Source organism: Pelodiscus sinensis, chromosome 10 (genome assembly GCF_052426305.1).
Source record: "Pelodiscus sinensis isolate ZL-2025 chromosome 10, ASM5242630v1, whole genome shotgun sequence".
Classification (NCBI taxonomy): domain Eukaryota; kingdom Metazoa; phylum Chordata; order Testudines; family Trionychidae; genus Pelodiscus; species Pelodiscus sinensis.
Genome location: NC_143061.1, coordinates 54,071,074 through 54,083,091, shown reverse-complemented (window position 1 = coordinate 54,083,091; position 12,018 = coordinate 54,071,074). Strand labels below are relative to the sequence as shown.

The following is a 12,018-nucleotide window of genomic DNA, read 5'->3' as shown; positions in this document are numbered from 1 at the left end:
CCCCAGTGCGATGGGCCGGGGGCACCGCTCAGACGCTGCGCCAGCCCCTTGCCCGGTGTCGCGGGCAGACCCAGCCGGGGGCGGGGCCGCAGACACACACGGGCCCCGCCCCGCGCCCGGCCGGCGAGGCAGCCAGGCCCGGCCCGTTGCCACAGCAACCGCTTGTTTTCGCGGGGGGGGGGGCGGCTCTGCGCGGGGTTTTCTCTCCGCCCCGCCCGCGGGACTGCGCGGGGGGCTGCGCGCGGGCGGCGGCTTTCCCGGGGGGGGAGGGGTTGAGCGGGAACCCCCCTGTCCCCGCGGCGGGGCCGGGCCCGGGGATCCCCAGGGAGCAGGCCGGGCCCCGGCGCCTCGGCCCGTCGCATCCCCGGCCGGGTGGGGCCCTTCCCCCGGGGCCGCAGGGCACTCGGCGGGAGCCCGGCCTGGCTCCCCTGCAGGGACGGGCGGCGCCGTGGCAGCGAGCTCAGGTAAGTGCCGGCTGGGGGGGTGCAGCCCGGGAGTCCTGCCTGGCGGGGTCCTGGCCCAGCCCGGAGAGAGCCAGTGGGGGGCGCCCGGGCAGAGGGGCTGGAGCAGGGGGGTCACAGAGCTGGGCTCGCCCCAAGGCAGCCCCCTGCAACACCCCCCCAGGTGAATCCACAGCCCCCTGCAACACCCCCTCCCCCCCCCGGTGAATCCACAGCCCCCTGCAATGCCCCCCCCTAGGTGAATCCACAGCCCCCGCCCAGACACACTGGGGACGGGAGGGGTGCACCTCCGGGCGCCTCCCTCCCCCGACTCCCACCCGCATGCCTGGGCGCTGCCGGGCAGACAGCTGCTGTGAATGCAACAGGCTGGGTCTGGTCCTGCTGAGCCCGCGGGCGCAGGAACCTGCCTCTCGCTGCACAGACACTTTCCCGTCCTGCCCCAGCGCCGGTGAGAACGATGCAAATCTCCAGCCCCAGGACAAACCAGCAGATCAAATTATTTAACAGGCAACTGGCAAATCCATTGAAAATGGTCAAACCAGTCCAGTGCCGGCCAGGAGGAAGCCCTGGAGCAGGGGCTGAGAATTGAGAGCCAAGCCCTCTCAATGGCTGTGTCTAGACGGGCCACTTTTTCCAGAAAAGCAGCCGCTTTTCCGGAAAAACTTGCCAGCTGTCTACACTGGCTGCCTGAATTTTCACAAAAGCACTGACGATCTCATGTAAGATTGTCAGTGTTTTTGCGGAAATACTATGCTGCTCCCGTTCGGGCAAAAGTCTTTTTCCGAAAAACTTTTGCGCAAAAGGGCCAGTGCAGACAGCACAGTACTGTTTTCCACAAAAAAGTCCCGATCGCGAAAATGGCCATCGGGGCTTTTTTGTGGAAAAGCGCGTCTAGATTGGCCACGGACACTTTTCCGCAAAAAGTGCTTTTGCAGAAAAGTGTCCTGCCAATCTAGACGCACTTTTCCGAAAATGTTTTAACTTTTCCGTTAAAAGCATTTCCGGAAAATGATGCCAGTCTAGACGTAGCCATAGTGTCTCCTGGATAAAAGCTCCCAACTGTAAGACAGCTGCTGGCAGTTGGGAGCGTTTATCCAGGAGATGCATTTCCACATAAACTGGGGGAGGGGTTGGGGAGAGGCTGCTGGCTGCTCTGTGCAATTGGGAGGCGTTCATCTTCCCCACAGCCTGCGTTCCTCCGAAGAGTGGAAGAGGCCAGCAAAGCAGGCCGAACATCCCTAGAAACCTGAGGTAACTTGGGAGAAGGGGATAGGACACAACGCTGTGGGAGTTTTGATAATGAATCAGGGCCACTGATGGGGTGGCTAAAGGGCACAGGAGGCCCGGGCCTGTTGAGTCGGCACTGGAGCCCCGCACAGCACAGTCCAGGCGGCACTGACGGCTTGCTGACCCTTGCCCTGCTTTCTCCTCCTGAGGCTTCGCCTGTTTGGAGGTCTGGAGTTGACCCCACTGCTCACTTCCATTCCCCAGGGCCAGGCAATGTGTGTGGGCCAACCCTGATACTAATCCATCACAGTTAACACTCCCTTGCCCCCTTTACAGGGTCAGAGCGCTCCATGCGCCTGGATACTCCATCCTTTGGGCTGTAAATTCTCCAGCGCAGGGTCTGTCTGTTTGTGGTGGGTTTGTGCAGCCCCTGATGCAGTGGTGCCCTGTTCCAAAACAGGGTCTCCTAGGTGCTTTGGTGATACAAATGAGGATGAGGAGGGGTAAGGTCTCAGCTCCCCAGTAACCTGCCCCTCGATTATTTTATTCCTGCTCCTGCTTTGTCCCACCTTGTCCCACTCCACAGCACATCACTGGCCTCCCCACTGTGCTCCTTGGTAAACTATTAGGGATGCCAATTAATCCTCGTTAAATCACACAACCAACTCAAATTAATTAGGGTTAAAATTTAATGACGATTAACCTCCATTTTAATTATACTTAAAAATAGAAAATCAGATGAAATGTATAAAATATTTTTGGATATTTTTTGACATTTTCAAATATACTGTTTTCAGCTGCAATATAGAATGCCGTCCGTGCTTCTGCCACCAATCCAGAGGACAGTCTTGCATGCTGATGACACTCATTAATAACCTTGTGTTGCTTACATTCACGACTGAACTTCTTAGGGGAGAATTGTGTGATTCTTATTCTGCCTTATATTGCATATTATTTTTATTTTTGGATGATGACCCAGCACGTTCTGTCCATCTTAAGAACACTCTCATTGTCGATGTGACAAAATGCAAAGAGGTACCCTTGTGAGATTTCTAGTGACAGCTGCAGCATTCGAGCCAAGGTTTAAGAATCCAAAGTGCCTTCTGAAATCTGAGAGGGACAAGGTGTAGAGCATGCTGTCAGAAATTTTAAAAGAACAACACTTTGGTACGGAAACTACAGAAGCCGAACCCTCAGAAAAGAAAATCAGCCTTTTGCAGGTGGCATCCGACTTAGATGGTGAAATGAACATGAATTAGTCCCTACTGCTTTGGACTGTTATTGAGCAGAACCCGTCTCCGCATGGACACATCTCCTCTGGAATGGTGGTTGAAGCATGAAAGGACACATGGATCCTTTGAGCATCTGGCACGTAAATATCTTGCAATGCCAGCTACAAAAGAGCCATATGAGCACCTGTTCTCACTTTCAGGTGACATTGTAAATAAAAGGGAAGCAGCATTGTCTCCTGCAAATGTAAAAAAACTTGTTTGCACAGTTGACTGAACAAGATGTAGGACTGAGTGGACTTGTAGCCTCTAAAGTTTTACAATGTTTTATTTTTGAATGCAGCTTTTTGTACATAATTCTACATTTGTAGGTTGAATTTTCATGGCCAAAAGATTGCATTACAGTGCTTAGAATGGGAGAAATTGAAAAATACTATTTCTTTTAGTTTTACAGTGCAAATATTTGTAATAAAAAATAAAGTGAGCACTCTCTGAAAATGTAGGAAACATCCAAAATGATTTAAATCAAAGGTATTCTGTTATTATTTAACAGTGCAATTAATCACACTATCAATCACAATTTTTAATTGTATGACTAATCATTATTTTTTTAAATTGCTTGATAACCCTAGATATTATTGAGGGGGTCAGACAGTAGGGGGAAAAAACAATATTTAATTATAATGAACATCGAGATTCAGAAATTTAGAGTTTTCTAACTATTAAAATGATCTGTCAACATCCCCATACAATATATGGCAGAAATGTTGTTAAATCAGACCCTAATAAGTTCTCAAACATTATTTTTCTTCCTTTGACTTCCTCTATATTTTGATTATTATCTATTGAAATGGTTTATTGGTTTGTAAGTGTACAGGGAAATCACAGATTCATGGAATACGAGAACAAGAAGGGTCCTCCAGAGGTCATCAAGTCCAGTCCCCTGCCCTCAAGGCAGGACCAAGCACCACCTAGAAATGTTTGCCAACATTTGCTGATAACAATCCAGTACTTCCAAACCTAGTTGTAGATTTACAGGTAGCCTCTTTTCAGAACAATACACAGGAGAGGCAGCATTTCTCAGCCATTCTGTCTCTCACAATGGCTAGATGGGTGTGGGGAAGGGTTGTTTCTCAAAGTTCAAAGGAAACTACTCATTCCATTTCTAAAAGTCAGGGCCTTTTCTTTTATTACTAATCTATGACCAGTTTTCTCTTTGGAATCTGAAGATGAACTCAAAGTATTAACCCTGACTTAATGCCATGGACGCCAAAATGATCCCTGTTTAGAGGGGAGGTCAGATTTACACACTGGAGTGTAAATACCGCTGTGATGCCATGTCCTGGCTCTTGTGTGGGTCATGGTAAAACACTTTGCTGGGGAAGGATTTTGCGCAGAGCTCCTCAGCTGGTGTAAATCCCCAGTGTCCTGGAAATGCACAGAGTGCTGCGGGTTTACCATAGCCAAGGATCTGACTCCGACCTAGTGCCCGCAGTGTCTGCCCCATCAGCTGAGGTATCTCTTCTCGGGTGGGGACAGCTCCTGCCATCCAGGGTCCTCAGCTGGGACATTGGCCAATCAGGGGCTCCCTTGGCAGAGCCAGATACCATGGGAAATAGAGTTTGACTCTACAAAACAAAGTTGTGTTGAACTTTTGCTTCAAAAAGCCACCCATGCAGAAAATGACAGCCTGGCAGAGCGTTCCCAGACACCCAGAGGCCCACTTGCAGGAAGGAATCTCATGCTCTGGGCTGTACAGCCCGGCACCTATTCAAGCTGCTTCCTTAAAGACCTTTCCCACGGAGCACTATGAGACTATTAATATTAGTGAGGTTGCACAGCAACACCTGCTTCCAGCGTCTTGGAGCAGCTCGTTAGTGGTTCCTAATGAGCCCTCTGACAATACCCAGGAAGTGCACCAGGGATGAGGGAACTTTCGAGACGCTCAGAGTCAGGCTGAGTTGGTAGATAGGCAGTTTGATGGAGAGCCACATTTGGACTCAGCCTTAGATGCTTCTTTTCATCTGTGTTCCAGAGCTGGGAGGAGCTTCCAGAGAAGTAGAGGAGACATTCTCCTTAGCCCTACATGCTGAGGCAGAAAATCACGCCTCTCCAGCTGTGATATGGCAGGGCAAGTCCTGGGGCACAGGCAAACTAAGTGTATAGGGCCACATCCTCAGCTGATGTAAATCAGTACTGCTCCCTCAGTGCAGCAGGAGAGGGTTGTCTTTTGCGTTGTACACAACATAAATACTACATCGAAACGACAAAGCCACTGCGGGCTTCAAATAGCCGAGCTGACCAACAACACACAATACAACAGATCTAGTGACACAGCATACTGCAAAGCCTATATTAAAAATACTAGTTAGGTTGCAAAAGTCAGGCAGTGCCCGAAGTATGCGGTCCCTATTCGTATATGATGATGTAATGAAAGACCATGTCACCGTGCTCATCAGGGCTACATTAAGGTTAGATAGACCACCTCAGTTCTGGCAACTCTTAGCATTTGTGTGCTTGCCTTTGACACCCCAGGAATGTTCTGTGAATGCTGGGTTTGTGGCTGGAATTTCCCAGGTTTTATAACAAGCAAAGGGCAAAACAGAATTTCTGGACTTTTAGAGATAAGCAACCAGGTCTTTTCTCCTCTTGCCCGATCCCTCTTGCCTACCCCTGGACTGGGAAAGTTCCATCATGGGCGGGTTTCCCTCATGGAAGAGAACACCCCAGCCAACCACTTTGACTGGGATGGCAGGAATATAGGATTTGTCATAGGGAACTGGCCCCCTAGGAGTGGCTAAGGCAGCTCATGATGCTTTAGTTTCGAAGTTCCCATAAGGAACTCCGCCAGTCGTACCCTGCAATACACCTCCTGACCCACACAGTGAGCTGTGTATGTCCCGGGGTAACTGATTCCCCATCGTCTTCTGCGGCAGGATTATAGTCTCTCTGTCATGCTCTCCGACATACTATAAAGAGATGCCATTTACTGCAGCATTGTGTTCTCTATATTGCTGTATTTCTGCAGCAGCCCTGCTGTTACCTTTGCTATATGTAAACAGCATGGGGTGCTTTCCACACTGTTAGTCCCTAGGTAACCATAACAACCAGAGCTGGTAACCCCAGGCTAGAAGCCGTCCCCGCTGGTTTCGATTTCACAGAGCAGGGCTCCGCATTCACACCCCAGATCCTATTGCCGGTCACATTGCAGGACACAGACAACGGCCAGCAGCCGAGTGGTTAATCTCAGCTCACTGGCTGTGACTAACTGGAGTTTGTACCTGTCTTGTCTCAGCACCTGTCACATCAGGGTTCTGATCTCAACTGGATGCTACCACAAAGCAAAGAAATAAAAGATGAATAGTGGACATTTCTTCCGCAGGCCAGAGACTCTGTCCATCCTGGTATTACTCGCGGGAGCGAACCCTGTCCCAGTGAGTGTGGGTTTGAATTCCCCTCCAGAGAAGAGACGAAGCAGGAAGCGAACCTACCCATGTTTAGGTCATAAAAGCAAATTGTAGTCAGTCGTGTGTGACCCAGGCCAGCTGCTGGGGAGAGGCACCTGTGACAAACGTAGTGGGGAGCGGATTTGCATGTCCTGTGTTCCTCGGATGCAGGACGAGCATCTCAGCGTGAGTCACAGCCCAGCCAATTCTCCTCCTGCTGACATGTGCAGTGAGGGGCCATGGACACCCACATGGGGGTCTTCTGTGTCCCATGGGTGTAGGTGAGAGTCAGATTGTGCTTCGTGAGGCTCTGGGTGGGAAGAACTCAGGCTGAGTTCTCTCCGCCGGGCTCCCTCCTGTTGCCTCGTGTCCCCCCTGTTTTACTCCCTTGGGCCCAGCACAGGAGAAAAACACTGGCGTGAACCCTCACCTTTGAAGTCGACAAGCCAATGTGGATTTACACCAGCAGAGGCTGGCCCACGAGTCTCTATGTCAGGGTGCAATAATCTGTGAACAAGGGCCTCCTTGTCTGTCCCTGGGGGTATGTGTACACTGCAGAGTTTTTCCGGAAAAACAGCCTTTTTTCCAGAAAAACTACACTTACATCTGCACTGCAGTTGTGTTCTTTCAACAGAAAGTCGAAAAAACAGAGGGGTTTTTCTGACGACGGTAAACCTCATTCGAGGAGAAAGAAACCTTTTTCTGAAAGAGCTCTTTCGGAAAAAGGCACGTGTGGATGGGGAAGAGGGGGTTTTTCAAAAGAAGAGGCCACCAGGAAAAAGCACAGGTGCCATGGTGGCCACTCGGGCCACAGTAATCAGAACTTCATTGTGAGATAGTGTCCAATCAATGTGGACACTAACATTTGAAAAAGCTGATCGCTTTTTTGTTGCGCTTTTGCTGCGTGGACACTCTCTTTCGAAAGATGCTTTTCTGGAAGATCTCTTCTGGAAAAGCTTCTTCCGAAAGAAGCTCGCAGTCTAGACATAGCCTGGGAGCTAAGCTGGACAGCAGCTCAGGAAAATCTGAGAGAGCTCAGCTTTGGTGATAGGGCCCCAGCTATATCAGCCCCCACCCTGTTTCCTGGCCCTGTCGCGTCGGAGACACGCACCCACACTGCACCCTCCACAGGAGTGGCCCGAGGTTGGCTGTGGCAGCTGGCGACCTGGGCGGAAGGCGTGATCAGCGCCCCCACCTCACGGCCGTCAATGACCGTGACGTAATCACGGAGTGCCCCTGACCCTCCAACAACTCCAAATGGGACGCCGATTCATTTCAACTACCTGCCAATCTCAGACTGGCTGCCGTGTAAGCCTGCAACTGGCCCTTCTTAGGTGTCTTTGTTACTATTGCACGACACACCTAGTAACATGCTGTTGCTCCACACAACTCTCTGTTGTCAGTCCTCTTGGTGTACAGGGTCCATCTGAAAACATGGTATGTAGCATTTTATTAACGGCAACTTTTCTCAGTATCTTCTCCGGGGACTATAGAACAGCCGGGTTCCCATCCCACTCTGCAAACTTTGAGGGCAGAATTTTAGACTCCTGCAACTGAGGTCCTGACTTTACCAGTTAAACAGCTGTTCCATTTTACAGGTTATGGATTTTAACCGCTTTCAGAATTTCCAGCTGCCAAGGCTAATGAGAAACATTCCTTGAAACTAGAAAGAGATTTGCAGATTTTTAAACTATCTTTTAAACCTGCTTATTCAACGGCTCTAATATGTATGTCTGTGTTTTAGGTAGGGTTGCCAGGTGTCTGGTTTTGAACTGGACAGTCCAGTACTTGAGCGTTCTGTTTGGGAAACAAATTGAGAAAATATAAATGAGAAAATATAAATGTCCAGTATTTTCTAAATAAGATGTAATGTAGATTGTGATATAATGTCAAGTGTGTCCGATATTTTTGTTGAAACCATCTGGAAACCCTAGTTTTAGGACACAGCATGACCAAACCGGGTATCAGCGAGTGACAGATTTAAGTCAGAACTGAGTAATACAAAAAGTGTTGGCCTAGGAATGGCAAATAAAAACATGCTGCAATATTTAAATACAATGAATCTGTTTAACATGTGGGCTACGTCTACACTGGCACCCTTTTCTGGAAATGCTTAAAACGGAACAGTTTTCCGTTATAAGTATTTCCGGAAAAAGCGTGTCTACATCAGCTACTTTTACCCAAACAGGAGCAGCATAGTTTTTCCGGAAAAACAATGACGATTTTACATTAGATCGTCATTGCTTTTCCGGAAAAGCAAGCGGCCAGTGTAGACAGCTGGCAAGTTATTCCGGAAAAGCGGCTGCTTTTCCGGAATAAGTGGCCAGTGTAGACACAGCCGTGGTTTTTAAAAGCAGTCAGAACTGTGTGTGGGAGAAAGAGAGACAGATCATTGAAGCACTAGTAAGTCAAAAAGGATGGGTTTCTTTTTAAAGTTTCTACTTTAAACTACTAAAAGCTGAAAAGTGTGCTTCAGCATATTTACCATCTGTTGATTTTTGCTCGGTCTTCAATATGCCAGTAGCTGACATGTATTTCCCCGCAGAATTTAACAAAATCTACTGATACCACTTCCTCACAGTGAGAATCATTTTCTAATAGCCTCTGCTATTCACTGTGGCTATTTAGATGGGTATGTGCATTGCTACACACATGTACGTGTGTATACAGTGTAGTTGTAGTCATGCGTTATTGGATTTCACACTGGACATACATGCATACGCTTTAGGTGTGTATGCAGGATTTAAATATAGATGCTCTGTCTTAGGCGTACACGTATATGCAGAAACCATGGCTCTGTGTATTTTCAGTATCTTGATGAGATCTATACAGAGTTATCAAATACCAACAAAATACTACAAAAAAGATGACATTTTCCCTCAAAATAATTTGGTTTTTTGTCATTGAAAACCCAAATGAGTAAAGGATTGAGTGGTGGTGATCTTTTTAAACAAAAATCCAAAATATTCCAACAAAACCAGATTTTTTTGGAAAATTTCAAAAACCCATTTTTTTTGTTCTCAAAAGTATTTGACCAAATGTTGCACTTAGCCATAGGATCATAGAGATTTGAAGGTGTGCAAAGGAAGGGTGGCTCTGTGTCCGCACACGGTCGATGTGGACACTCAGTGCAGATCGGTTTATGAAGAACAATAAATGAACTTACCGGCCTTTCCCTCCTTATTTTCCAGGCTTTCTTCCAAAATACATTCTACCCCTGGCACTGTCCTGTCTTCACACCTCCGTGGCTGGCTATGCCTGGGCATACGACCCCCCTGACGTACCCTACTAGCGGGGTTGTCTTTGGGAACATGCCGGCCAACGCTGGCGGAATTCCCGCCTTCAAATTCCAGTCCCGCCGAGACAGCGTTGACTGGAGGCGGTTCAGTGCCATTGACGTGGAGCGGGTGGCCCGGGAGCTGGACGTGACCACGCTCCAGGAGAACATTGTCGGCGTCACCTTCTGTAACCTGGACTCTGAAAAGTGCCCGCACTGCCAGCAGCCCATAGACCCAGTTCTCCTGAAGGTCCTGAAGATGGCGCAGCTGACCATCGAGTACTTGCTGCACTCGCAGGAGTACCTGAGCGCCAGCGTGGCGCTGCAGGAGGAGCATCTGCGGATGGCCCAGGAGGAGCTGAAGCGCACCAGGCAGGAGCTGGACAAGCAGGCGGAGGAGCTGAAGGGGGTAAAGGAGGAGAGCCGGAGGCGGAAGAAGATGATTGCCACCCAACAACTCCTCCTGCAGGCTGGGACCAATAACTACCACAAGGTGAGCTCCAGGCAGAGGGCAAAAATAGCCTCCCAGCCTAGATTGTTCTGGGGAAAGGGGAGAGTGAGGGGAAGGAGCCTTTTCCCCACTCACCTCAGAAACCCTGGCAACTTGGTCAACGGAAAGGGCAATAAAAATGATGAGGGGTTTGGAATGGGTCCCAGATGAGAGATTAAAAAGACTTGGACTTTTCAGCTTAGAAAAAGAGACTAAGGAGGGATAGGACAGAGGTCTATAAAATCATGACTGAAAAAGTGAACAAGGAAAAGTTATGTACTTATTCCCACAATATAAGAACTAGGAGTCACCAAATGAAATGAATCGGCAGCAGGTTTAAAACAAACAAAAGGAAGTTTTTCTTCACTCGGCGCACAGTCAACCTGTGGAACTCCTCGCCAGAGGATGAGGTGAAAACTAGGACTTAACAAAGTTCAAAAAAGTTCTAGATAGATTCATGGAGGTTAGGTCCACCAATGGCTATTGACCAGGATGGGTAGGAATGGTGTCCCTAGCCTCTGTTTCTCTGGAGGTGGGTGACAGGGGAGGGGTCATGTGAGGATTCCCTGTTGTGTGCCCTCCCTCTTGGGCATCTGGCATTGGCCACTGTTGGCAGACAGGGTACTGGGCTGGATGGACTGACCCAGTCTGGCCATTCTTATGTCCCCGGCTGCTGTGCCCTAGACCCTGCACTAGAGAGAAAACTTCCCCGTTAGGCCCTGATCCGGCCTGACTCCACCCTGCGTGCGACGTGCGCTTACGTTCTTGGCAGCCCCTCAGCTGCTCTGCCCCCGGTGTCCCCAAGTCAGCCGCTGCTGATACTGATCAGTGGCTGACTCAAGGAAGCCTGAGGCAGAGCTGCTCTGGTCAGTTTCAACAGCAGCTAAATCGGGATGCCTGGGACAGAGCAGCTGGGGCGCTGCAGGGTTGGTCCCGCAGCGCCGCACCTCAGTGCTGCGGGACCAACCCGGCAGCACCCCAGCTGCTCTGTCCCAGGTGTACCCAAGTCAGCTGCTGCTGAAACTGACCAGCGGCTGATTCCAGGAAGCCGGGGCAAAGCAGCTCTGCCTCTGGCTTCCTGGAGTCAGCCGCTGGTCAGTTTTAGCAGCGGCTGAATCGGGGAAGCCGGGGGCAGAGCAGCTCCAATGGTCCGGCTGCCCGGAGCACTTCGGGTTCCTGATGGTGCTGGACCATCAGGAGTGCCGGACCATCAGATTCCGGACCATCGGAGTCTTCTCCAGCAGGACAGTTTTCGCTTTCAATTGCAGTACCCCAGCTGAAACCTTAATTCATGCTCCTCCTCTTTTGTTAATGGGCCTGCTTTCTTCCCCGTGCTTCTTTTAGCCTGGCTATCTTTACAAAAGCCTTTTCTTTTTGCCCCTTGGGACTGTGTGGCTAATATTGATTCATTTTGCTTGTCTGCAGCCCTAAGTTTTCCCAGGAAGCCTGAGCGACCTCTGACTTTTCTCCTTGGATTGCCCTCTTTTATCCAACCCTATGGCAGGTTCTTTTTTGGCTTCCAAGTGAAGCTGCTCCTGACAGTCGCACTGTGATAAGGTCCTGAGTCAGATCTCCAAGCATGTCGGGTTCTCTGGTTTCAGCTAGCAGAATGAAGCCGTCTTGTCTGGATTGGATGGGATGGGGCGAACACGCCACGGTGAGGCTCTGACCCCTTTCACTCCTTCGCTTCCTCAGTGTCAGCTGTGTGACAAGGCCTTCATGAACTACTCCTACCTCCAAGCCCACGTTCAGCGCAGACACATTGAGGCCAGTGACGCGGGTGAGTAAGGGGCTGAGTTTTTCTCCTTCAGCTTCTTTTTGAAAGGGTTTTGGTCGGACCTCCCCGCTGCAGGGGATGGCCTTCATGGGGGGGGAGCTGCTAGGGTGA

At 49.8% G+C, this 12,018-nt stretch overlaps 1 protein-coding gene across 2 annotated transcripts in view; it reads left to right on the top strand.

Moving 5' to 3' along the window:
* Positions 1-163: 163 nt before the first annotated feature.
* DZIP1L (DAZ interacting zinc finger protein 1 like) overlaps positions 164-12,018 on the top strand; it is a 35,515-nt gene continuing 23,660 nt past the window's right edge. The window contains exons 1-4 of one of the 2 annotated variants that reach the window (XM_089780911.1): positions 164-464; positions 1,649-1,712; positions 9,555-10,133; positions 11,826-11,910. In XM_089780911.1, the coding sequence (XP_089637037.1) occupies positions 9,618-10,133; positions 11,826-11,910 (601 nt within the window). In that variant the 5' untranslated portion in view covers positions 164-464; positions 1,649-1,712; positions 9,555-9,617. The remainder of the gene's footprint in view (positions 465-1,648; positions 1,713-9,554; positions 10,134-11,825; positions 11,911-12,018) is intronic. The other variant, XM_089780910.1, reaches the window with a different exon arrangement.